General features: G+C 37.1%; 3 protein-coding genes across 3 annotated transcripts; 1 reads left to right on the top strand and 2 right to left on the bottom strand.

Annotated features, from left to right (window-relative positions):
• The first annotated feature begins 1,082 nt into the window (after positions 1-1,082).
• LOC107681385 (protein-L-isoaspartate O-methyltransferase domain-containing protein 2-like) lies at positions 1,083-7,798 on the top strand. Its single transcript, XM_016477664.1, has 6 exons — positions 1,083-1,235; positions 2,903-3,261; positions 4,021-4,123; positions 4,208-4,379; positions 4,903-5,030; positions 6,933-7,798. The coding sequence occupies exons 2-6, from the start codon at positions 2,955-2,957 to the stop codon at positions 7,411-7,413; spliced, it is 1,191 nt and encodes a 396-aa protein (XP_016333150.1). The 5' UTR covers positions 1,083-1,235; positions 2,903-2,954; the 3' UTR covers positions 7,414-7,798.
• A 2,721-nt stretch (positions 7,799-10,519) lies between these two features.
• Positions 10,520-19,513, bottom strand: LOC107681362 (kinesin-like protein KIF3B). The gene is made up of 9 exons (XM_016477639.1): positions 19,301-19,513; positions 16,204-17,726; positions 14,892-14,993; positions 14,355-14,477; positions 13,898-14,047; positions 12,237-12,322; positions 12,038-12,143; positions 11,673-11,890; positions 10,520-11,568 (listed from the first exon to the last, which is right to left on the bottom strand). Exons 2-9 carry the CDS (start codon positions 17,641-17,643, stop codon positions 11,460-11,462), a joined length of 2,334 nt encoding a protein of 777 aa, XP_016333125.1. The 5' UTR covers positions 17,644-17,726; positions 19,301-19,513; the 3' UTR covers positions 10,520-11,459.
• A 946-nt stretch (positions 19,514-20,459) lies between these two features.
• pofut1 (protein O-fucosyltransferase 1) lies at positions 20,460-26,002 on the bottom strand. Its single transcript, XM_016477701.1, has 7 exons — positions 25,823-26,002; positions 25,519-25,640; positions 24,254-24,436; positions 23,898-24,010; positions 23,602-23,794; positions 21,339-21,581; positions 20,460-21,255 (listed from the first exon to the last, which is right to left on the bottom strand). The coding sequence occupies exons 1-7, from the start codon at positions 25,959-25,961 to the stop codon at positions 21,061-21,063; spliced, it is 1,188 nt and encodes a 395-aa protein (XP_016333187.1). The 5' UTR covers positions 25,962-26,002; the 3' UTR covers positions 20,460-21,060.
• Between the last annotated feature and the right edge of the window lie 787 nt (positions 26,003-26,789).

Raw genomic sequence — 26,789 nt, 5'->3', positions numbered from 1 at the left:
TACTACCACTACTACAATACTATCTCAGCATAATGATTCATATGAAACTTTACAGCGGTGTCTAATAACGACACTCGTTTCAGAAGTGGGATAAAATGATATCCGCATTGCTAATCATAGTACCTGACAGATATATTTAGGTTACTGCATTTAGATAAATCAGGCTGAATCTACAGGTGCTTAAAAAGTTTGGAAGCATCACTTATTTGCGCCAAATGATTTTATTTAACCATTATTGTTCATAACAATAAGGATAAAAATATGAAAACACCTGTCCTTTGAGTGCTCTGACACGAATATCAAATTGTGTATGAGGGATTTTGACTGTATGTTCTACTGGTGTTTCGTTCGTGAACGAATTATGTACTTGAATGAACCTTTTTAGTAAACGAAACGTTCCTGTTTCATGCAGTGGACGCATTTTATTCACTGTTGTGTCCTACCTTCGATAGAGAGCGATCTGTGAAGAAGCATTCGTCAGGTCGACGAGTCTGTGTTTGGAGTCTGAACAAGATTCGGAGCGGAGCGGCTCTGAACGAGGCATTTTTGTATCTGACCGACTGAACGAGTCTTTGTTGTCTTGTTGGATAAAATGGAGAAAGAAAACCTTACAGTAGATATCATATTATCAAAAAACGCTTATAATACTTTTCATAAATTTTAATACAGTATAAGACCGTTGGAACGAATGACAGAATTTAATGAATCTTTTAAAGAATCAGTTGAATGAATGATTCATTGACTCACAACACAGAATCGAAAACTCTCTGATTGCCTCAGGCGAAACAATGACGACTAGTCAACCACTACTATTGTTTCTCATTTTTTCTTGTATTTTTAAATGCCATGTGTGTTTGGTAAGTTTTTTTTTTTTTTTTTTTTTTTTTTTTTTTTTTTTTTTTTTTTTTTTTTTTTTTTTTTTTTTTTTTTTTTTTTTTTTTTAAACAAACCAACGCTTGAATCTCAATTTAAACAAATCGTTTTGGTGAAAAGATTTAAAAGAATCGAGTCACTAAGATGAATCGAATCTCCACGAAATGCAACGACAATGCATTTGACGTCTTCGTGCGTGTGACGTCAGTGCGTCAGCTGGTTTATGTTTATATCGCATCAATTTTTTCGCAGTCAAGCTAGACCTTATTGTGCCCGGCTCCAAATACACGACATACGCGATAATGTAATCGATGAACATTGCTGGTTTGCACGAGACAACCGCTGAGGTCCGAAATCACACGGTAAGATGATGTAGACTGCGCAGCGGCAATGAGTGCCAATGTGGCGGAGACTCTTTTGTTTATGTCGGTGGTTGTGTAAAGCCTCTCCTCGTGCATAGACAGACTGCAGTTAACTGTTGTTAAATGCATAAAATAGACGTGACCTACATATGACGGTTACTGGGTTACAACACGCGCGTCATTTTTGCGCGAATACGTTTACGTTTTCTCGCTGCTCTGTGTTTACAGATGTGTTTTTCCTCGTGTCATGTAACGCGATTGGTTTGCTACTGTTTTGCTGAATGTGATGATCGGTTCCATGTGTCAGAAACACAGTGCTGTGGTGTCACATGCTACACGGTTGTCCGTTATAAATAGTTGACGGGTGCCATCACGACCTCAATAGTTCATTTGTTAGATTAAATGACAAAGAGATAGACTTTGTGATATAATGTACATTTTATAGCGAGTTCGATTTTAATGTCTCATTGAAACTTATCTGGCAAGTAAAAGAAGCGACCAGCCCACCATTTTGCATTCCTGATATTTTAGTCTGTGGTGCTTTTGTTGTTACCTAAGTTGACCTATAATAAGTCTGTCATATTTAACATATTTGTGGATTGTTAACATGTCCTGCTATTGTTTTGTTAAAATCTATATTATACTGAACAATGCTATTTTATAATTGTTATACATGTATCTTTTAAAAGCTCATATTTTCCCAGCACATTTATTTTACATATTTATTTTACTCCATTGATAGCCCAGTTGAAACAAAAAAAAAAGAAAAGTTAAAGTATTTGTTGTATTTCTGGTCACAATTGTAAATGTAGGGAAAATGTAACAAAATATGGGGTAAGTTTTAGTTTTTAAATAAAGAAATCAATACTTTTATTCAGCAAGTACTCAATAAATTGATCAAAAGTGACAGTAAAGACATTTATAATGTTACACAATATTTATATTTCAAAGAAATGTTCTTTTAAAAATCAAATAATCATGGAATAAGATAAAACTCATTGAATAAAATGGTTGAAATGGTACAAAACTTACAAGAAATTATAAACAGTAACAGCACCAAAAATGTACAATTTCACATATGCATGCATCTAAATTTGAGCCTAAATTCTGGATTTTTTAAAAATTCCATAAGCATGTAATGTGTCAGCTACCTATGTGCTTTGTCTGCTTGCCAAAATGACAAACAAACCATATCTCTGCTTTAAATGGAGGTGCTGCCAAGAGTTCGAGTCGGGATGCAACAGTGTGCCACTTTTTACTTTGTCTGACCTCTAAAAATAGAGTGTGAGAGAAGGAGTTGAAGGCGAGTGGGAGTCTTATTGTCAAGTTTGTTGGCATATTAGCTCACCTCCGATATCTGACATGCTGGGACTCATTAAAGATTTAGCTGTCTTAATTATCATGCTTTGCTTTCTTCCCACCTGCTAGACAACAGTCTGTTGGAGGTGTCATTTACGACTAAATAAAACATGATCCTAAAACGGTTTCATTATTATTTATATATATATATATATGTTGTCCGATTAGGAATTCTTCATGTTTGTTATTTAATATATCAGATTCTGTTTGTTTATACTTAAATAGTATAAAGCTCAATAAGATCGTTCTGCCATTTTATTGTCAACTTACTCTGGGTTTGCTCTGAGATGCTTTGCTTTTCCCTCCAGACAGTGACAGGCACACCTCAGGACTGTCTTTAGAAGCTCTTCTGCTGTCATCATGGGTGGAGCCGTCAGCGCGGGTGAGGATAACGATGAGCTGATTGACAACCTGAAGGAGGCCCATTACATCCGCTCAGAACTGGTGGAGAGGGCCTTCAGAGCCATTGACAGAGCGGACTATTACCTGGAGGAGTACCGTGACAGTGCGTATAAAGACCTGGCCTGGAGGCATGGAAACCTCCATCTGTCTGCTCCATGTATCTACTCGGAGGTGATGGAGGCCTTGGACCTGCAGCCTGGCCTGTCTTTTCTCAATCTGGGCAGTGGGACGGGTTATCTCAGCACCATGGTGGGCCTTATACTGGGTGAGTGTATTTGCACTGCAAAAAAAAAAAATTATTTATTGGTATTTTTGTCTTGTTTTCAAGTAGAAATATTGAAACATCTTTAAAACGATACATTTAGTTGAGAAACGAAATTGTGTAATGCTAAAACTTTACATTAAGAGAATTTAAACTACTGTTGAAAAGTTTGGGGTCGGTATGATTTTTAAAATGTTTTTGAATGAAGGCTCACGAAGGCTGCATTTATTTGATCAAAAAATAAAGTAAACAGTGATAACAGTGATATTGTGAAATGTTATTACAATTTTAAATAACTCTTTTCTATTTTAATATTTCAAAAGGCAATTTATTTAAATGTAATGATTTTTTTTAGCAGTCATTACTCCAGTGTTCAGTGTCACATGATCCTTCAGAAATCGTTCTAATATACTGATTTGATGCTCAAGAAACATTTATTGTTATTATCAATGTTCAATAATGCTCAATGTTTTTTTTTTTTTTTGTGTGTGTTTTTATTTGGATAATTTTTTTGTAACATTATAAATGCCTGCATTGACACTTTTGACCAATTGTATGTGCCCTTGTGGACTACAAGTAATAATTTCTTTAAAAACTGAAGAAAAAAAAAAAATAATAATCTTACTGACCCTCAAACCTTTTTAGTTCACGATTTTTTATTTATTTTTTTTGTTATCCTTTTATTCTAGTTCACTTTTATTTGTAGTTTACCTAAAAATACATATTTAATATAAAAATACATATCTGTCATTCTGTCCCCAGGTCCGTTTGGTGTGAATCACGGTGTGGAACTGCATGCGGATGTGGTTGATTATGCATATGAGAAACTTGACCACTTTATTAAAACCAGTGACAGCTTTGACAAGTGAGCCATTTCCTGGGATGCAGCTTTACATATGCTTTTAATTGTCCATTTTTTTAATGACTTGATTTTGTTTAATGGCCACAGGTTTGAGTTCTGTGAGCCGACCTTTGTGGTGGGAAACTGTCTGGAGATCCCTCCGGAGAGCCGGCAGTATGACAGGGTGTACTCTGGAGCAGGAGTTCAGAAAGAGTATGAGAACTACATGAAGAACCTGCTAAAGGTTGGCGGGATCTTAGTTCTCCCCCTGGAAGAGAAGGTGCGTGCATCAAGTTAATGTGTTCTTATTGCACAGCAGGTTTTAAGGGAGACTTTAATTGTCTAGAAGTGGTTTGATGAATTTAGTTGTCTTTCTTGTCTAGAAGTGGTTTGATGAATTTAGATTGATGAATTTTGATTGAATGTCTTTCTTGTGTTGACATTTCCTGACATATAGAATGGCTTTAGGCTCAGTTTATTGGGAAATATTTGGAAAAGACCATGTGTGCAAGATGAGCATTTAATATTTTTGGCCCATTTTTCTGTGAGGAAAAGACTGTGAAGTTTACACGGTTGTATTTGTTAAAAAATAAATGAGGAAATGCATGACTTCAAAGCTAAAACACATTGAAGCCATAAAACGAATACTTTGATTTCATGGTGTCCCAAAGTCCCATTTTTTTTATTTCAATGTATTTGCATTTTACTCACACAAAATCAATGTACACAGTACACACAAGTGTAATTAGTATTCACATGGGATGATGTGTAATTAGTGTAATTAATTAGAAACTCTTTTGCAGTTGACCAAGATCACCCGCACAGGTCAGAGCTCCTGGGAGACCAAGAAAATCATCGCTGTGACCTTTGCCCCGCTCGTCCAGCCCAAACAGAATGTCAATGGCAGACCTAGGAGCGTTCCTTTACGTGAGTCCAGTACAAACAAGGACACTAATTGCAAATGATTTTTCACACCAAAACTATTTACACCAAGGCCAATGAGTATTTGTATATCCCAATTAAAGCAAATCTCTGATCATTTACATGCTGTCATACAAAATACAACCCATTACTACAGTGTAAAGGGTAATTCACATCCACAACTATAAATGTAGCAATAACTATAATTATAGAGTTAGAATAACCATGCTAAGAGAATAGTGAAGTCCAGACCACAACTATAGCATTAAAGGTGCAGTAGAAGATCTTGGAAAATGCTAACTTTAGCCTGATAGCACTGAAAGCGAACGTCCCACCCTTCCAGCAATCGCCGTCCAAAGCCACGTCCCCTGAACGCATTTACGCTCACAGACCAGAGACAACTTACTACAATAGGCTACATCAGCGGTTCCCAATTCCAGCCCATGTTCCGAAGTGAAGTAAACTTCAATGGATTTCCCCCGCTCAGGGAGTAGGTAGCAATGAACACTGTGTAGGGATCATATCGATCGGAACACAGTTCATGCATGTAGCTCACTTCTAACGAGCTGGCGCGAGGACTGGATTAACCGCTGGGCTACATCATGTGTCATTCACCGGTGAGAAAACTTTAAAAGTACTACAATACCAGGAAGGAAGACCGGGTTGTTGATATTTGTCTGCCATTCTCGCTCTGTCTGCTCAGCGTGCGTGAATGCGCTGATGACGTATCCTGTCTGCACGAACCCGGTGCGCAGAGGTATGCAAATACATACGTTGACAGGCAGGTAGGAAAGCCAATTAAAACGCTCGTCTGTCTCACCTCACTCTTCTTGTCAGTCAGCTCGACTCACTCTCCTCACTGGAGAAATTAAATCTGATCTGTGATGCTGTCGTTCGGCACGCTGCATTGAGCAGCCGCGTTCAGTTTTTAATTGTAGTGTCTGTTCTTTTACTGAACTAAATGATTTGTATTTCTATAAAAAATCAAAACGACGGTGGGGGACGGTGCCGCGGTGGGCAAGTGACGTAACCGGTGTTGCGGCTTAACACCAGTATAACCGTCAGCACCGTCTATCGCGGCAAGCCTACGCTCGGACCGAGCGTTTTGATTGGACGAACATTTCTTGATCCTACGCCTTCCACAGAATATGTAAATACAGACAAATACATTTAGACCACTTAACTTAATGATTGCTATCGGGATGTGAAGAGACTTTCAACCAGCATAACAAAAAATGTTTCTGAAGACAATCACCTATTGCACCTTTAACAACACAGAGATACGATATTGTTGGAATCAATTTCATAAAAATTTTTCTCCAGCTGATGAATGATAAAAAACATTGACAGCCAATTAGAATTCAACTTTTAAGAGCTCCAGCATTTAAAGCAGTCGACAACAAAACCACAGCTCACGTTTATAATAGATAGAATGTTATTGTCTGTTGGTGTGGACGCTTATATAGTTATCGTTGATGTAAACAGGCCCTATTTGGAAATTTTGGCTTTTATTTTAAATCTCAAAATAATTTTTTCCCCCTTGTGAATCCTTTATATTTTTAGACTAAGACTTATCCCGTTCTGGGAAAAAAAGAAAATTACCATTGTGAAAAACAGTGATCGCAGTACAAAATTACCTAAATATATTATTTACAATAATCTTGTTACAAATTCTTGGTGTGAAGAGGCCTTCATTCTCTTGTATTAGTAATTATGACTACTTAGGGCATAAAGCATTAACAGTTAATCTTTGAAAAATAAAAAATTAGCAATTCAATGTTAAAATTAAAACATGGAAGAATAATTGTGTGATATTGTAAAAAGTCTTACTTTCCCCTTCCATAAATTAAGGCCTTAAAAAGTTCTTCAATCAGAGCAGAAAGTCTTAAAAGTCATGGCATTAAAGGGTTAGTTCACCCAAAAATGCATTGCAGGACCTGTCCCGGATTGCTATTCGCCACACTCTGCGGCAACCTATTGCTATGGGGGAAGGACACACAAAAAGACGGGTGTCTTTCCCAGGGGCCCGGGCCATGCACCGCTACGGGCCCCGCTTCGAACGCCGCCGCTTCTGCCGCCGTTTCTACCGCCAGTGCGTCAACTCCGTGGTTCTCCACGACTCCATGATTCCCACAGCCATGGACGATTGCAACTACCCTGGAGGGGTGGAAGAGGAAGAAGAGGAAGTGGAGGAGGAAGAGGAAAGGGGTTGTCGCCGAGTGAGAGAAGACCTGCCCGAGGAGGACGAGGAAGGATGCGGCACCGAAGAGGAGAAAAGCAAAAGTGGCTGCGCTCGTGTAGAGCCTCCCGTTAATATTCTGAGGGAGAAGATTCTAAGACTCCCGTTACCTGAACCCCTGAAGATGTATCTGCTGTATTACAGGGAGAAATGAGACGTGGCGAGAGATAATACGTGTGGTGTAGCGCTAAGACGATTAGACATGAAGAAAAGCCTTTCTCTTCTTCCTCCTCCTCTCAACTGGATTTGCATGACAATTAAGTCCTCAATTAATGACATCATGATATCCATATCCCTTTGAAAAGCAAAGCTCCTTGATTCGGGATGTACAGAGATGGAACTGAAGGACTGAGCTCATTTCCCGAATAATCAACGTCGCCTGAGCTCATGCAGCTCTTTTTTAATTCAGTTTTCCCCTCGATTGAGATGATCAAAGTGTACCATACGATACATTGTCCCTGTGGGAAATGTTTGTTGCTGTGAGCTCTTTTAGAGTAGCGTCACTTTGGGAAGTGGCATAGTGTGACACGGTGGATTGATTTTTTTTTTTATATAGCTTTAGGGTGCGGTCACATTTACCCTAGCTTGGTGAAATCCAGTCATTTCAATAGGAATCTGCGCGACTGGGAGTTTCGCGCAAGTTTGGAAAAGTTCCTCACGCAGATTTCGCTCATGTTCATGCTGGTCAAGCGAATTCCCCACAACCAAAAGTAAGCTGCTTGGTTTGAAGTGACTTCTGTGTGAGCGGTGCTTCACGCGATTGGAGTTTCGTGCGAGCAGTGTTGGGCAAGTTACTCTGTAAATGTAATCAAATTACTGATTACTGATTACTCCTTTCTCCCGCATCCCGCACACACACACGAGTGTCTACCCGCCCGCAGCAGCACTCGCCCATCTTTCACTCTGTTGCGTCGGGTCTCGAGGGAACAGGTCTCAAATTTTTTGGACCCTTTTTACAATCTCTAGATTATAAAACACTGCATTCTGTCAGCAATGTAATGCAGCAGTAACGTATAGAGACCTCGGCTTGTAACTTGAAACTCTAATTACTGTTTTGAAAATTATAACGCGTTAAATTACTCCGTTACTAAAAAAGTAATCAAATTACAGTAACGTGTTACTAAGTAATGCGTTACTGCCCAACACTGCGTGCAATTACGAAAAAGTTCCTCATGCAGATTTCGTCAAAATTGGTAACGCGAGTTTGCCATGTTGACTTAAAAAACTGCTTGGTTTGAAAGGGACTTCTGTTCTGACATTGGACATTCTTTGCCTGCGAAATTTCGCTATTGTGGCCGCACCTTTACACGAGACCCCAAAGTTGGCCCTCCACTGTTGAACTCTTTACCTTGCCTCTACTGTGTTCTCTAAAATACTGAATAACGTCTGCATGTGTACTGCCGTAGCGCACCCGCATTTTGTCAATATTGGAGTTTGAGGTGTATGATGCATTTTATCATGTAAATTCAATTACCATTGCTGGTAGCGTTACATTTGACGCGGCATTGTAACTTTATTCCACACTCGTATGAAGGCAGACATGGTTTTTGCACCCCGTTACTACAGAATCATTGTCATATCGCAAGCTTTACAAATAATATTGTAAAGGTTGTGTGAAAATAAAGAGAAGCATTTTTAGTAAAATTCTATTTATTGGTAATCACCAAAAATTCAAGGTATATGAAGCACTTGGGTATTTTTCACAAATTCCAATCATTGTGCTCAGAATCTTTGGCCCTACTCAGGAATACTTTAGAAAAACATTTTATTTCATGTTACTTATTTTTTAACTCCTTCACAGAACAAAAAGACCAAAATGTTAGGACCTTTCTATATTTTGACCAAAAATGTTGAAAATGATCTGCTTTTTATATATCTCAGTGGTGGTAAAACGATCTCTGTACAGGAAGACTATTCTGAGCATACAATGGTTGGATCTGGCAATTCTATGATCCCAGGTTCGATTTCTACACATTTCATCAGTTCAGGAGCATTTTCCTTTAGTTCTCCTTGAGGAGACCAATGCTTAGGTAGCCCATAAAATGCAGGATATTATCACAAGGAAAGTCTTTACTCGTCTGACGTACAAGCATATCTACCAGGTTTTGCTTGAAACGATTGTGTGCTTGTAGGTGACAGAACCTTCAATAAAGTTTGAGTTTGCACACCGGACAGCACATTACTTCTGTTTCTGTTCATTTAATGTGTATTGTGTATTTGCAGTATGTCACTGAAATTCCAAAACTTAAGTGTTTTGTTAAGTGGAAATAATGCATAATTTGAACACTGGCATTTACTGTAAATGGAGAATCCAGAATTAGGACGTTTAACCAGGGGCACCGCTATGGTTTCCAGGCCCCCTGAACATCATATTGACTCATCAAAAAAATACTATTATTTATCGCAACAAGAATTGAAAGCTAATGCTTCAGATTACAAGATCATTATGCTACCATAACATGGAACAGGACAAGGTTCAGGTGACACATTAAAAAGTCCTGGTTATTTATTTTTATTACTTATTGAAGTCGTATTGTGATATGGGTGGAATAAAAATGCAAGCAGAATAAATGGGTGAAAAAACAGCTCTTACACCATTCAAATAGATAATAATCATCCTTTAATTAAAAGATGGTTAACACACTGAGGACATTTGCATTCTAAACTCAAATACAAACATTTTAGTACAAAACAAAATCTGTGTGAACGTTAAAATGATTTTCTCAGTGTGGTTATTAGCACTGAACTCATGCATCACATGGAAGAAGGTGAAAGTGGAGTATTAGACTGCAGACATACAGTTTTATTTTGCCTATAATGCTTTAGATGTTCTTATGTCATGCTAAAACCTAAAAAATAATGTAACGGCAACTAATGACTTATGCATTAATACAGCCAGGAGTGGCAGCATTAATATCGATTAGATAATGCATATTTAAATTAAGAAATTCACACTGATTTCAATGACCAGCATCAGGATTTGCAGTACACATTCTGACAATCCAAAAGCTACATTTACTATATGATGACGTATTTCGCTAAACACAAAAGAACGCAGTGAATCACATAAATGATACTTAAATCTCATATGCAAAAATAAATTTGTACACAACTTTAAATAATACATTTTCAAAAATAAACCATATAAATCTAAGCAAAGAAAATATGACTTAAAAACTATCTACAATTGCTTGAATATAAAACCGACTAGTATGGTAATAACAGCCTTAAAATGTTACTCGACTGCATTTATTATTTTGGATTTTAATACAACTGCAATGATAATGCAGATGTATTTACTAACATGTCTCAATATACATAAACCGTATGCTATGACACAAGCGGTAAAAGAACCCTACAGTAGCAGCAGGCAATGGTATTACCTTCACTAGTTCAAGGTTTGACAGTTCAACAGAAATAAGACTTACTCATGTCAAACTCTTGTTTACAGATCCCCGTGAACATTAAATACAAGCTTGCCCAACACAACAGACTTATAGTGTAATTCAAAGCATTCAGGGACCATCCACAGGGGTTTTGGTGTGGATTACAGGTTCTACTGTCCAGCTATCAGGTCAAGGGACTCTCAGACCAAATTTCTGTATGTAAAGAGAATCTAAGGCACCTTGGAACCCTGATATTTTTAGTATGTAATGACCTTTAAACCCCCAACTCCTTTCCTTACTGGATACAGCGATGACAACCCGGTCAAGTGTGTGGTTCTGGGCCCTTCCCCCAGCCAGCTCTTCGAGAAAGGCTTAGAGGTTGTTTTGGGTCTTAGCCAATGACGTAATGTGCTTACTCTCTCGTCAAACAACAATACAGTTCTTTTGTGGCCCAAACCAGCATAAATCTCATCTCCAGCTACTTTATGTGAGAAATTTGTTAATCCTACAACTGGACACAGACAAAAACATTCCCACAATGACGTAACTAACACAACGGTCAATTCCGAGACCATCTGCTATCTCAATGGCCTCACACACACACAAACCACATAACATTTTGCTTGAGTGCAAACTAAATCTGTGGAACTTTATCTTGCGGTGAGCTTTAAGACTTTAAAGATCGCCAAATGTAACTTTTTTTGTGCTATAAACGGGATGTTGAAGCGACATCTAAAAACAAGGTAGTATGAGGACCGATTGGTGGGTTCAGATAACACACCAAGACTGAATCGAGTGAAGGCTTTCACTATTTTCACTTTGGCACGAGGCCTCGGGATTGTGGGTAAAGAGGGGACGCGGAGCCGGACAAAGGGCTGTGAGCTGAAGTTGGAGTGCTCACCTTCTTGCCAGTTTTTGGGCGGCTGTGAGAGGATTGTGGGGAAAAACGAAAAAGTATATTAAGGAAGGATGAACAAAGAAGTGAGACATAAACAAAAGGGAAGAGGTTGGAGGGATAATTTCTCACCCTGACTTTGGTTTCTTGGAAAACCCAGCAGCTGAGGCATTGAGGCCTGGACTGGAGCCCAGGCTGGCACGAAGACCAGAGGCGTCCACCTGGATCTCGTCCTCCTCCCTCAGAGCGTCCTCCAAAGCCGCAGCCACTTTAGGTGCGATCACCGGCCCCTCGTAGTCTTTTGTGGTCCGTGTGGGCAGGTCCAACTCCAGCAGCAAGATATTCTCAGCCTGGAAGACGGACAGGGAGAATGTAAAAAGACGAAGGCAAAGGATTCTCCTGAGCTCATCTGTGTCATTGTAAAGAGTGAGGGAGTGTTGTAACCGAAGCCTTTGTGTGGTGCCATGCGGGGGATTATGGGAACAGTGTCAGCATACCTTGTATCTGACATCAGGCTGCATCAACATGGCCATACGGGTGTGCTGACTCAGAGGCCGTCTGTAGCCCACTGCAGAAACAGGCCTTTTCATCATCTGCTGATCACTGAGAAAAAGAAAGAGAAAGAAGAAACATTATAGTGAAGGATGTTTATGGCCATAAACTTCAGCTTCAATTTTCCAAAATAAGTCTTTGTACTTTTGAATACGAGTGATGGGGGTCATTTTCCAAAGGTCATCTTCTTCATCAAAAGTAGCTCTTGTCACAATCTTGTTCTTCTCCTCCTTTTTTTTTTTTTTTGTCAGGCTCTTTTGATTTATTCTAAATTTAAAGGGATAATTCACCCAAAAATGAAAAGTCATTTTTGTTGTCATTCAAGTTATTTTTGATGAAATCCAAGAGCTTTCTGACCCTCCATAGACAGCAATGGAACTACCACGTTCAAGGCCCAGAAACGTAGTAAAGACATCGTTAAAATAGTCCATGTGACATAAGTGGTTCAACCGTTTCATGAAGTTACGAGAATACTTTTTTTGTGCGCAAAGAAAACAAAAATAACAACTTTATTCAACAATTTGTCAGTCTTGGTCGCACGTTCAGGAGAGTACCACGATGCATGCTGACGCAGAAGCTGGTGTTCTGACGTAAAACCTTGGATGCGCTGCGGCTTGTTTACAAGCAGAGGAAGACACACACATGCATCGTGGTACTGTCGTGAACACGTATCGAAGACTGTCACGAAGGAGAAGAAATTGTTAAATAAAGTCATTATTTTTGTTTTCTTTGTGCACAAAAAGTATTCTCGTAGCTTCATAACATTAAGGTTGAACCACTGATGTCACATGGACTATTTTAACTATATCTTTACTAACTTTGGTAACAATTTATTTTGATGGTCCCTTTTGAGCATTCTGTTGACTATAAGTAACTTTGCACCTACATGTCAACTAACTCTCATTAGAGTATTAGTAGACTGTCTGCTTAATATCTGCTAACTCTTTATTGTGATGGTGTCCCAACAGACATTCTACTGACTATAAGTAACTTTGCAAGTACATGTCAACTTATTCGAACTCTAACCCTACCAGTCTACTAATACTCTACTAACACTCTAATGAGAATTAGTAGATATGTAAATGCAATGTTACTTATAGTCAACAGAATGTGTTAAAGGGACCATCAAAATAAGTGAAACCAAAATCACTTAATTTTAGTTCCAAAGATGAACAAAGGTCTTATAGGTTTGGAACGACATATTGACCTTTTTCATGATATTCTAATTTTTTGAGATGTACCTGTATATTATTTAAAGTATTTCATACTATTTACCTTGAAAAATGAAAATAATTTAGATTTAGATGTGTATACTCACGTATTGAATTGTGTAAGGACAAAAATGCTATTACTCAACGGTTACACCACATGACATTTTTAAAGTTGTTAAATTTCAACTTAACTTGAAAATGGTACAACAAAACCTTATGAAACCAAAATACTAAAAGTATATTTCTAAGAACTTAGCGAATGCTATGCAAACGCCTTTCCTTTTACTATTTTCTTTATCTTGAATGCTCAATTTGCCATTATCAATGGTGTATCAATTATGTGCATCAATGAAGTATCAATTCGATTCAGGATTCACTTGATTCTCTTTTGATTCAAAAGCAATTCAGAATTATTCAACCTGACTCCATTCAATTAACAGCAATATGAATCAGTACATTTTAAAATGCATTGATTCAAGAAATACTGGTAGCATATTGATTATCAGAGGATATCAGATTCATCGGTATTTATGAATTAATCATTGATATTGAATATATCCATTTTTAATTTAGTTCATTATAATGTTGTGATGCCTTCTGGTAATGCTTATAATGATTGACATACTTAAGTTTGAGTTCTCTGGTCAGCTCATTCTGCGTCTGCTCCAGCTCCTGCCTGTATTTGACGTGTTCATCCTGGGCGTCCTGAATCTCCGCCTTCACAGACTGCAGCTTGGAAAAGAGCTACATGAAAGAGACAGAAACAGACGGGACATTCAAAAAAGATGAGGCTCTTCATAGGAATATGTAAGGCATTTGCTCTATAAACTCCAGCGAAAGGAGTTCAAATTCAGTCATGTGCAGATGATTCTCAACAAGGAGGATGCAGATCTGCCATGAGAGCTGTCCTACTACTAATGACCCCAGAGGATACAGCTGGACTCTAAAAATACATCTGATCACATGCGCACACAGTCTTCCTAAAATCATTTTAACAGCACACTGCTAGACAAATCTATCTAGACAGACAGACAGACAGACAGACAGATACCTTTTTCAGTTTCTTGGTCTTAATGTCAACTTCCTGCTGCAGGGAGCTGTACGTCTCTTTGAGCTCCAGTGTCTCTTCGTCATGACACTCCATCTCCTGCTGCATCTCCCTTTCCCGCCTTTTCTGCTCACACACACACACACACACACACACATTATGAATGTTTTAAACATCTTTGCATTTCACAAGCCTAAGTGGAACTGCTCATATAATGTTTATAGTATCCTAACAGTGAGAAATGTACATACATATTTCTGTCCAATCACTGTCTAGATATAAATGAATAGTTGAACACAATGCCAGGCCAACTGCATCATAATTTCTTTGTTAGCTGCATAAATACAAATCCAACTAAACACAGATAGAAATAAATGAACAAAAGCTTTAATCAGCACTTTTTTCTCCATTTGAAAGCCAGATTCCCAAAATATCCACAAACTATAAGGAGGCTCAAATAACCCGTCTCCTTAAAACAACCTTGAGGACTGATACACAGTCCAGCTCAATCTCTCTACAGTGTGTTATTGGAAACTGTACCTGTTCGGCTATCTCCTGTCTCTTCAGCTCCAGAATCCTCTGCTGCTCATTGGTGTGGTCGACAATGTTCTTTCCTCCCACCAGCAGCTTGCTTTCCATGGCCTGAAAGTGAAAAACTGGTTATCAGATAAGTCAAATGCATTTATTTTTCCTGATAACACAATGACACGATATTAGCCAAGCTAAGAGAGGGATTGTTAAGAGTATGTTTCTGAAACTAATATCTAATCTTCAATGTATTACATTAAATCTGTGAGTTTGCAGTGTACATCAAACATGAGGGGATAAAACAAATGAGTAATAAAATGAGGACAAACATGTTTTTCTATTGTGCTGCCAAAACAGCATACAGTGCAATCAGTGTAGTCTAATTAAGAACAAATGACTCTTACAAGCTGGCTCTTTTAATGAATCAGTCAAAAAAAAAAAAAACACTCATGAATTCACAAAAGGACTCAACAAATTTTATTTTTTTTTCAGCATGACTGGTCAGGTCAACTGTTACCCTGCCAAAACTGTCACTGGCCCAAATAATAATAAAAAATTAAAAGAATTATGAATTTAAATGTATATTTTATATTTACAATTTTATGTTTTAAATGTTTAAATGTATCATGTAAATTGTATAATGTTTACAATTTTAAAAGTATACGTTTTACATTTAATATTAATTTTTTTTTTTTTTTTCAAAAGAAAAAATACATTTTTACACAAATGTTTTTTTCCCCCATCACAGTATATTTGCAATAATTTCACTATATTTGTTTTACCATTTGTTTACTACCATTAAAAAGTTTGGGGTGAGTGGTTTTTTTTTTTAAGAAACTGATACTTTTATTCAGAAATGACACAGAAAACTGATCAAAATGACAGTAAGACATTTTTAATGTTACAACAAAAGTTCTATTTAAAACAAATTTTTACTTTCTAATTACTAAGATTCCTAAAAAAAACAAACTATCATGGTTATTAACCGTTTTCAACATTGAAAATAATAAGCATGTTCTTTAGCACCAAATCAGCATATTAAAATGCTTTCTGAAGGATCATGTGACACTGAACATTGGAGTAATGATTCTGAAAATTTAGTCTTGGCACCACAGGAATAAATTACATTTTTATAATATATTCAAATAGAAAAGTTATTTTAATTTGCAAAAATGTTTCACAATATGACTGTTTTTATTGCATTTTTGATCAAATAAATACAGACTGAGCAAAAGAGACTTCTTTCATAAACATAAAAAAAATCCTACTGACCCCAAACTTTTGAATAATAGTATATTTTAACCCGAGATCTGGACTTTCTAACCTTAACTTTGGCCGCCAGCATCTCTGATGCCTCCTTCTCTTTGCGAAGATCGTCCATCTTCTTCCCCTTCTCTTTCAGCAGTCGCTGTTTCTCCTCCGCCACCAGGCTGTGGTCCTCCATGATGGCCTTCCTCTCCTTCTCCAGCTTCTCTTGTTGTTCACGCCAATAATCCGTTATGTTCTTATCCGCATCCATTCCTTCCTCTTCGTCGTCGTCATCCTCTTCCTCCTCCTCCTCATCATCATCATCCTCCCCATCTTCTAACCCCTCTCCACCTTCTCCAACCCTCCTTCTCCTCCTTTTTCTCCTCTTCCTGCCAGACCTTTTCTCCAGCTGTTCTTTCAAGCGGGCAATCTCCTCCTGAAACTCCCGAAGCAGCGCATCCTTGGGGTCTTCGTTGACATGGGGTTTGTTCTTGATGTTTTTGGCACGATTTGCATAGCGTAGTGTGGTCAGCGTCTCCTCCAAATTGTAGGAAGCAGGTCCGATGTTGGCCACCATAACCGTACGGGCATTTCCACCCAAGGAATCCTGAAGCAGTCTTGTAAGTTTAGAGTCACGGTATGGGATGTGGGTGCTTCTCCCATCCACCAGCGCTGAGATGACGTTGCCCAAAGCTGACAAAGAGAGGTTGATTTTGGTGGCTTCTTTCAAACGCTCGCCCTGAGCACCAGTTTTGGTCTGTCTTTCACTTCCTGCCAGGTCAACAAGGTTGAGTTTCCCAACCCGAATGTGGTTCTCTCCATCAGGACCCAACTCACTGCACTCAATGGTGATGACGAAGATCGCGTGAGAGCGAGAGCTGTGCTCGTTCATGTTAGTTGCGCCAACCGAGCGGTTCTGGTTCCCCACATTCATCACATGCTCAATCTCACGAACACTTTTAGTGACGAATGAAGAGAGGTCTTTAACGTAGACACCCGTATCCGGCCTCTCTTTGAGCTCCAGACGGCGCGATTGGTCTTTCGATAAAAGGTCCCTGATCTCTTCTTGATAAATCTCCAAGTATGAAGCCCTGACCAAGTACTGCTGGTTCTGAGAGCGGGAGATGTGTGTGAAAATGTGTTCAAAGGAGTTCGGAATGACACCCCTTCTGTCGGGGTCGTTTCGTACCCCTTCCATCGTGAAAGTCTTTCCGGTGCCCGTCTGGCCGTATGCAAAGATGGTCCCATTGAAGCCAAACAGTACAGAGTCCACCAATGGCCGGAAAGTCTCATCGTAGAGCTCCATCTGCTTTGAATTCCAGTCATAGACGGAATCAAAGGTGAACACTTTTGGGTGCTCATGGGAGGACGCACCTCGAGAGTTGCGCACAGCCACTTGCCCAAACTTCACATCCACTGAGACCACCCTCTGGAAATTGGCGGCTCGCTCTTTCTCATTCATGGGGCGACAACGCACCACTACTTTAACGGATTCAGAGCTTTTGCTTTTAGACATTTTGATGGCTCTGGCGTATCTGCTGGCTTCTCCTAATGAGATTGTAGTTTATTTCACAGTGTTGCTGCTGCCAGCATCACAGCCTGCAAAACATGAGAAAGTCAAGAGAAAACTTGTGTTATGGTTATACCAAACAAACACAGAAAATATTTATCTAGATTTATCTTGGCAAGCAAATCTGTAGTAACCTTTTTCATAAAAACACTGAATAAGTACATATTTGCTAAACAATAAAATAGAGTAAGCAAATGTATAGCTTACAACAAATTTACGGAATCCCATTTTCATGATGAGTAAATCAAAATTAAAATTATTAAAACAGAAATCAATTTTTTTTACGAATTATTTCATAACTATGAAACCAAGTCATCATTATGAGATACTATGTCACAATTATGAGATAAAAAGTTGAAATTGACAAAAACAAGTTAAAATTTAGAATTTTTAAATCACCTTTTTATCTCATAATACTCTAAATATGACTATAAAATGACTTAGTATCTCATAATTTTGTTTCTTTATCTCATACCATCATACTATTGATGATTTTTATGAATTATTTCATAACTATGAAACAAAGTTATAATTATGAGATACTATGTCACAATAATTATGAAATAAAAAGCTGACATTTACAAAAAAACAATTAAAAATAAAATTGTGAGAATTTTAAAATCACCTTTATATCTCATAATTCGACTTATGCCATAATTATGACTTAGAATATCATAATGTTGTCTCTTTATCTCATACCACCATACTATTGATGTATTGATGGAATACCAAAACAGTTCAACTTTTTCTTCTTAGGTTAGAAATAATGTGAGTTACCAATCAATGGCAATATGACAATCACGTTTGCCACAGTAGTTATTTGTACGAGCTGGGTGGAACAGTATATTGCAATATGTTTTACTTTATGTTTTTGTAGTGTTACAACTATTCAAACAAAGTATAGATATGCTTTAATTGGTTGCCAAGTAGGTACAGACATGTAGCTCCTTCTTTTTAATCTTTTTGCTTTATGTTTTATATTTTACATATATATATACATTTGCTTGCTTGCTTCCTTGCTAGAGACATTTACAAGTACAGACATGTAGAGTCGTTTATATGCCACAACTAAATAATCATTTTCATAAGCAAACCTGTACTCGGTATTACATATTACGTTTGTAGAAGAACATAGGTCTAAAGTAGCTTGTGTTATTCCCAAATTATAATTTTTCAAAGACTGAGCATAACAATACTTTACACAAAAAACTCAATCTATTAACTACTACATTAGCTGTAGCAACAAAGCTAATTTACATCAACCCATCCGAAATCATTTAATCTCAAATATCCCTGTAAATCTGGTTTAACTGAGTCAATCTCAGTCTCAGTTGTCATGTAATACAGCGAGAGATAACGGCGATAAACAGACTAAAGGGTCAAATACGGGTCTGTTCTGCTGAAAATTTCGTTGTTTCAACTGAAATTATGGTATTTTTATAGTTCGATAATATAATATTGCTAATATTAGCTTGTCAAGATATATAAACGGATCTATGAGGATGGAGCTCCTCCGAGACTCAAAACAAGCGGCCTGGCAACGGCAAACAAACCGTCATTAATAGAGCACACACTGTAGAAATACACACATAATGTAACTCACCTCTCCCCTCGTGAACAACTTCACCTGTAAATTACGCCGAAGATCACCGTCGCCTTCATATCAGTCAGAAGCACATAGCTCTCAAATCTCTAAGCGCTGAAATATAGAAAATCACCCGTATCTCTCTCCTTAGGAACTCCGTCAGCCATGTCTGTCCCCGTGAGGAGAGAGAGGGAGGGCGAGGAGAGCTGTTGCTGTGATCCCCCTGCAGGCCGGGATGGATCTGCTGCTGCTGGATCGATCCAGACTCAAGATGCACATTTCCAAGCCATTTCAAATGGGCACTATTGATTTGTATGTAGTTTGTATGTTTGTTATTACAGCGATAGAATAATAACAAAGTACCACTAATAATAAAATTATGGAATGACTTATAGTTTTATTAATCAAAAAATAAAAATGTAAATAACATTTTCAAACTGACAAATAGATATTTAAAACTCAGTTGTTCTCCATACACAAAAACAATAAATATTGTATTTTATTCTTTTCTTTTTTATTTAAGAAATTAATACTTTTACTTAGCAGGGATGCTTTAAATGTATCAAAGGTAATAGCAAAGGCATTGTGTTACAAAACATTTCTATTTTTAAAAAATGCCATTTTAAACGTTTGATTCATCTAAATTTGATTCAAAATAAATTATGGTTTCCACAAAAAAATTAAGCAGCGCAACTGTTTGAACACTGATACTGAGAAATGTTTCTTAAGCAGAAAATCAGCATATTAGAATGATTTCTGAAGGATCATGTGAAGACTAATGATGCTGAAAATTCAGCTTTGCATCACAGGAATAGATTACATTTTAAAATAAATGAACATATAAATTAGTTATTTTAAATTGTAATAACATTTCACAGTAGTACAGTTTTTACTGTAGTTATATCAAATAAATAGCCTGGATGAGCATAAGAGACTTCTTTCAAATACATTAAAAAAATCGTAGCCACTCCAACCTTTTGAATTGTAGTGCATTAACCATTGCATTTCAATTGTTATTATTTATTTATTTATTAATGCATAGCATTTTTTTTTTTTTTTTTTTGCAAAGATTGTAAATGCATATATACTCCTTTGGTTTAAATTTTAAAAGAAAGTACTTTTAAATACATCACGAAACCAAAGAACAAACATAAAAACATATACACAAAATACTGCTTGTTATATTTTTAATAGTAAACTTGAGGAATGTCTTTTAAAGTTGTACAAAATTACTAGTAAGTACATCTTAAAACATTTATAAAACATTTCTGCAATTTGGTTTGACGCTGACTTTCAAAAACAATGTCACCTTGCATTACTAAGACATCAGAAAGCCTGTGACATACATTCTTTTCACATATGTTCATTTTCAGCAATCACTAGAGCACTGCACATCTGGACGCCTCTGGAGGTCTTAAATGGCCTTCAACTATAAAAAGTGCCATTTCCAACCACTATTCCCAATTATACTAACTCCAGTATAATTTCTCAACCCTCACAGGGTGCAGTTTTTCCATCCTCAAAAAATGCAAATAAGTCAGTCGATACAAACGTTCCAGTACAAAAATAGCAATGATATCATGGTTGCTCACAGTAAATGTAGCAGTTGCAACATGGGAGAAATGCAGCATCCAGAGAAATTATTAAGGAACTAACTCTTGTTCTCCCTTCATTTAATTACGTGAACCCTACATCCAAATGTTCTTGTTGAAAATCTCACCAGACACCTGAAACATGCAAACCTTCAACCAGCTTTCAGTTACAAAAACGTAACTTTATTAGAGTTCCTCTTTTCCTTTCCTTTTTCCTAGGTAGTCCATCCCAAAGAATGACGAGGGTTTTCCGTGAACATCTCTCTCCCTTTTAACAAAGGCTGAGAAGGACGAAACACAGTTGCCGATGAAGTGATCGGCCTGACCGAGGATATACAGGTCAATCTGAGCAGTGTCCGGCTGCAAGCTCACGACCTTCACCTGCACAAAATGTGTCATCAGCTTTATTTTCTGTTAACTAAATCAAGTTTACACATCTGTAATGTTAAAGTGTTAATCCTCACCTTGCCCTTGAAGAGCTTCTGAATCTCTGCGGTGTGCGATTCAGAGTCGGTGGCTATGTAAACTGACTGAGCATTGGTGTTCTTCACCCAGAGCTTCACCGCACGGCGGATCTCAGACAGATCCGGTAAACACATGTTCATGGTCAGTGGCAGGGCAGTTTGGCGGTCATATCCCACACACTGTGGAGATGCCATAAAGTGAGGACCGGTATCACCTGACTTCAGAAGCTTGCAGGCATTTTGCTGTGTGGAATAGTAAAAAACAAATTATAATAATAATAGTTAGAAGGATGATGTGTATCATCCAGTTCAGGCCTAAAATTCTGCATTTTGTACTGGTACTTCAGAAATCCAATAAAACCATCCACAATAATTCAGTTATAACTTTAGAGCACAAATGTTAAGATGAGATCATATAATTTACTGGAATTTTTAATATAATATACAGTTGGATCTATTTATTTAAAGCGTCTAAGACTATTTAAAGCTGCAGTCCGTAACTTTTGGCGCTCTAGCAGTTAATAAACAGAACTGCATGCGTCTAGTGGAAGAACATTGTAGCCGGAGCTACTTCTCTGTTTATGTCTATGCTCTTTTATTATATACATTTTGTAAATTTTGAACACAAAAAAGTTACGGACTGCAGCTTTAAAGTGGAAGTGAAGCTGTCAGTTAAGTCAACATTATTTAGTTAAGTGATTTCCACTTTGATAAAAAAAAATATATAACAAACATGATTAATGTAACCACGGGGTTGGTTCGCTCCGATAGCCAGTGAAGTAATACAAGCATTTCTTTACATTTGAACACACAAAGGTTATTTTAACACACAAATAATTTGGTTTTCACCATAATTTGCATGAATATTCAACATCAAACTGTCTATATGCTAAGTTTTGATCGTGGTATCCCAAACATATTGTTTTCATAATGCGAGGCCCAACGTGACGTAAACAAACAACACTTCATGCAATATCATTCATGTCGCAATTTATTGTCATTACGACATATGCATTACACTGACTGGTTCACCAGTATCTCACGTGTTTTAAGCCTTGTCAGTTTAAATATTAAAGTGTTTAAGCCATTCAAGCGTGAGACAGCACGGAATAGATTTCAGTGCGGTATTTACACGCTGTGATAGACCTTTTCTGAAAGAGATTTAAATGCGGTACTCAGGCGTTGTGATAGATCATTTCTGTTCGCGCCGGCGGTGCCGCACACACAAAGCCACAGCTGGGCTCGGACAGCACATGAGTAGGCTACCAAATTGAGCTTTCTTTCGTGCCTTCATCAGCAAATGCACACAAAAGCACGTCGGAATGACAGTGTTGAGGAGTATCCACGTAAACGAGTATTGTTTCCGATCCGCACTTTACCCCAAACCAGCAGGTTCACGACTTCTTCAACCCCTAATATTGCTCGGTCCCATTGCCGTATTGGCTCAAATGCATAGGCAACTACACTTATTATGGACTCAACAGTGCTTTCAAGTTCGTCTTTAACTGGCCAACGGAACGAAAAACCCCTGTGACGTCACACGCGGTGGTACTGCAAGATGGCGGCGCCCTTGCTCCAAAAGCTATAACAAAACAACCTTTTTTCTTTAAAATGGTTATATTAATCGTGTTTGTTATATATTTTTTTTATTAAAATGGAAGTTATTTTCCTAAATAATGTAAACTTGACTGACTGCTTCATTTCCACTTTAAGGTGATAACAAAGATGTATCAGCTGAAGGATTATGTAAATAAATGAATATACAGTATATATATATATATATATATATATATATATATATATATATGTACATATTTAATGATTTTTCTTATAAAATCTTTTCATAAGTCTCTTATGCTCACCAAACCTCCATTTATTTGAAAATTACAGTAAATATATTGTGAAACATTTTAACATTTAAAATTTCTGCTTTGATATGTCTTAAAATGTAATTTATTTATTCATTTTCAGCTTTCAAAATTCAAAACAGCAGCATTTATTTTAAATAAATCTTTTGTAACATTATAAAAGTCTTCAATTTAATGCAGTGTTAATACATTTATTTAACAGTTAGGTCCTCTTCTGTAAGTCTATTTGGATAAAAGTGTCTGCTAAATACATAAATGTATTTAGCATAGTATTAATTTCATTCAAAAAAAAAATATTGAAAGGCATTATAAGATTTTGTAAGTGCACTTCAAATTGCCATTTGGATCTGAACTATGGGAAACCATCCATTCACATCAGGACACACAAAGCTCACCCAATCCGAGCCAATTCTCAGATGAATTCCCACGTAGGGTCTGTTTAGCAGGCTTCTGATGTGGTCTTCTCCTTCCTGCGCCATTTTTTCAGACCACACCACATACTCCTGCAGTCCAATGTGCTCCTCTAGAATGGGGAACTGCGCTGGGGCTCCTGGAAGAGCGAGAACTGGATGCTCTTTTGGGGGAAACCTGAAGAAATAGAGAAAAACCGAGTTTGAGAGTGAGAAAAGTAGGGTGGAGGGAGTCTGAGTGCAATAGTTTATATTCATGTGAGTGTTTCAGCTCAACGTACCTTTTTATCCAGTGCGGCTGGTAGTAGGAGCTGAATGACAGTCCTCCGAAAAGAACAGAGCGATCAAAGTCGACTCCAATATGATCCCAAAATGGACCAAATGGATTTCCGTCCTGCATCAGAATCGACAGGCTACATTACAAGTGTACTGTTATGAATATTTAGGAATGCATGCTGCTTTCGAGAAATAAAACAAAATGCAGATCTGCTAGAAGTCCAATAGGTGGCAGTGTTTCCATAGCATAATAGATCAGAAAAAATGTTTGATGTGCAGCTACATAGAGAATTTCGGATTGTGAAGGTCTGGCAAAGAGACAGAAATGAAGCACACCTTGAAGAACGAACACTCATATTACCTTCATCGGACAGCTCTTTTTGTCTATGCTCCTGTGAGCTGCAGACTCAAAGCAGTAGGCCACTCTCTGACCAGGGGGCCAGTGCTTAGGAGCCAAGTGCTCCATGAAGTCCTCTAGACTCACCACACGGTGGTACTGCTTCACTGGCTCCAACTGGAAATACTCGCTGTAGGGAACATGCACCTGTTACAGAAAAACAAAGAAGCATATACCTTATCAATTTAATGTACTAGTGTGACAGCTAGTCATTAGATGTTTGATCAGCCACTATGTTTCAAAACTAGCTGGTAGCTGATGGTTTTCCAGCTTGGAACAACTTGGGATAAGTTTGGACTATCTAATGACCAACATGAACCAGCCAATGATCAGTTTGAACCAATGTTGCTATTGTAACTAAACTAAACTAGTGTAAAATACTAAAACTATTAAAAAAACTGTTACTAGATCAAATATAAATATTAGATGAAACACCTAAAATTAAAGAAAAAAAAATAGAAAATTAGACAACTTGCCTTGGCAACTAACTAAAATCAATTTAAAGCTAAACAGAAGTGTGTGTGTGTGTGTGTGTGTGTGTGTGTGTGTGTGTGTGTGTGTATATGACAAAAACACATAACAAAATTACTAAAACAAACTAAAATTAAAATGAAAACGTAAAGTTAACAATATAAAAGAAATCATATAAAATAAAAGCTATAATAATATAAAATAAAAGCTAATTCAAAATAATAATAAATACTATAATAGTTCATATAATACTAAAGTAACACTGGTTAGGACCAGCTAATGACCAACTTTGCCCAGTTACAAATCATTTTTGACAATTGAAACAAAGCTGAAATTAAATAAAATATGATTAGCATATGGAAAAACTTGGGTAAATCAAATGAAAATTAGAAATGCTGCCTTTTCAACTAACTGAAATAAAACATGTTGAAGTATTAGTTACTATGAGCAAATTAAAAATAAAGCCAAATAGAAATATTATTTATAAAAATATATTAAAATAATAAAAGCAAGTAACAAAACTATTACATTTTAAACTAAAATGAAAACAAAATAAAAATAAAACGATCCAAATTATTAATAAAGACTATACTAGTATATAAATACTAAAATAACTCTGGTTTGGACCAGTTATAAACCAGGCAGCTACCGTGTTCCAAAACACTATCAGCTTAAGTTGGATTTCCTGTACGGGGCATATGATATGAAATGGGGCATATGATGTGAAATGGGGCATGCGTGACAGGTGTTGTGTTTACATTTTGAAAAGGTGGCGAGTGATGGCGGTAAACAATCCACGGCGGAACCGCGAGTGTTCGGTTCAGCATTTTAGCAAAAGCCAGTGATCCAAGAAAATGATCCACTTGGTTTCCAAACCGACCTAAAGAAGAACATATAGGAGAAACGTGTTTATTATTCCAATACAACACAGACAATACAGACGCTTTTTAACTGTACACTACAGTCCTCGCTTTGGGTCTACACGCCTCATTTAACTGTCATTGAAGACAGTGTGTGGAAGAGCTAATGAGTAAATGTCTCAGAAGCAGCATGCTCTCATACCCATGCACGGACAGTACAGAATGTATCCGTTTTCATCCCACGTCACGTCTTCAGCGTCGATAAATAGGTGCAGAAAAAGGAATGTTACATGCAAATAAGTTACAATGAAAAGTTTCAGATGCTTTGGTCTGGCCGCCATCGCTGATCATTCGCTATCCCACAATGCACTGCGAAGAGACCGTTAACCCTTCACATCCTGGTGAGTTTTGCCACAAGAGACTTTTAAAAACTAAAACAAAAAACAAACAAAAAACAACAACAACAAAAAAAAATAAATAAATAAATAAAAAAATAAAAAAATATATATATATATATATATAGTAAACTACAAATATTCACCAAGTTGAAAATATGTGCAAATCTAATGGTTTCAGCACTTACATTTGTGAAAAAAGTTTAACGTGCAGATATACAAAGATATATACGGAATCATAGCCTTAATAGGTACACTTTACCTGTGTACTGTGAATTAAATCACCCACATTTAGGCTAAATGGCACCTATATACAGATTTACCCACATATAGTTTAAGCATAAAATATATGCAAATGAAAAAAAATGAAATTTTCTTGTTTACACAATAAATAAAAAAATATATATATATATATATAGTAAACTACAAATATTCACCAAGTTGAAAATATGTGCAAATCTAATGGTTTCAGCACTTACATTTGTGAAAAAAGTTTAACGTGCAGATATACAAAGATATATACGGAATCATAGCCTTAATAGGTACACTTTACCTGTGTACTGTGAATTAAATCACCCACATTTAGGCTAAATGGCACCTATATACAGATTTACCCACATATAGTTTAAGCATAAAATATATGCAAATGAAAAAAAATGAAATTTTCTTGTTTACACAAAACTTAAAAAACACACACACACACAAAAGGTTTTCTGTTGATTTGTATGTGTGTGTGTGTGTGTGTGTGTGTGTGTGTGTGTGTGTGTGTGTTTC

Source organism: Sinocyclocheilus anshuiensis, unplaced genomic scaffold, assembly GCF_001515605.1.
Source record: "Sinocyclocheilus anshuiensis isolate Anshui unplaced genomic scaffold, SAMN03320099.WGS_v1.1 scaffold881, whole genome shotgun sequence".
In the NCBI taxonomy this organism is placed as follows: domain Eukaryota; kingdom Metazoa; phylum Chordata; class Actinopteri; order Cypriniformes; family Cyprinidae; genus Sinocyclocheilus; species Sinocyclocheilus anshuiensis.
This window is presented reverse-complemented; position numbering and strand designations above follow the sequence as displayed.

Coding starts and splice junctions, on each gene's coding strand:
- LOC107681385 (XM_016477664.1), top strand. CDS start 2,955: ATGGGTGGAGCCGTCAGCGCGGGTGAGGATAACGATGAGCTGATTGAC. Junction 3,262..4,020: donor CATGGTGGGCCTTATACTGG/GTGAGTGTATTT, acceptor TTCTGTCCCCAG/GTCCGTTTGGTGTGAATCAC. Junction 4,380..4,902: donor TTCTCCCCCTGGAAGAGAAG/GTGCGTGCATCA, acceptor ACTCTTTTGCAG/TTGACCAAGATCACCCGCAC.
- LOC107681362 (XM_016477639.1), bottom strand. CDS start 17,643: ATGTCTAAAAGCAAAAGCTCTGAATCCGTTAAAGTAGTGGTGCGTTGT. Junction 14,048..14,354: donor AGACCAAGAAACTGAAAAAG/GTATCTGTCTGT, acceptor TCTTTCATGTAG/CTCTTTTCCAAGCTGCAGTC. Junction 12,323..13,897: donor ATTATAAGCATTACCAGAAG/GCATCACAACAT, acceptor AAAAAAAAAAAG/GAGGAGAAGAACAAGATTGT.
- pofut1 (XM_016477701.1), bottom strand. CDS start 25,961: ATGGCGGCCAGACCAAAGCATCTGAAACTTTTCATTGTAACTTATTTG. Junction 24,437..25,518: donor ACTCGCCACCTTTTCAAAAT/GTAAACACAACA, acceptor TTTCTGTAACAG/GTGCATGTTCCCTACAGCGA. Junction 21,582..23,601: donor TGAGAATTGGCTCGGATTGG/GTGAGCTTTGTG, acceptor TATTCCACACAG/CAAAATGCCTGCAAGCTTCT.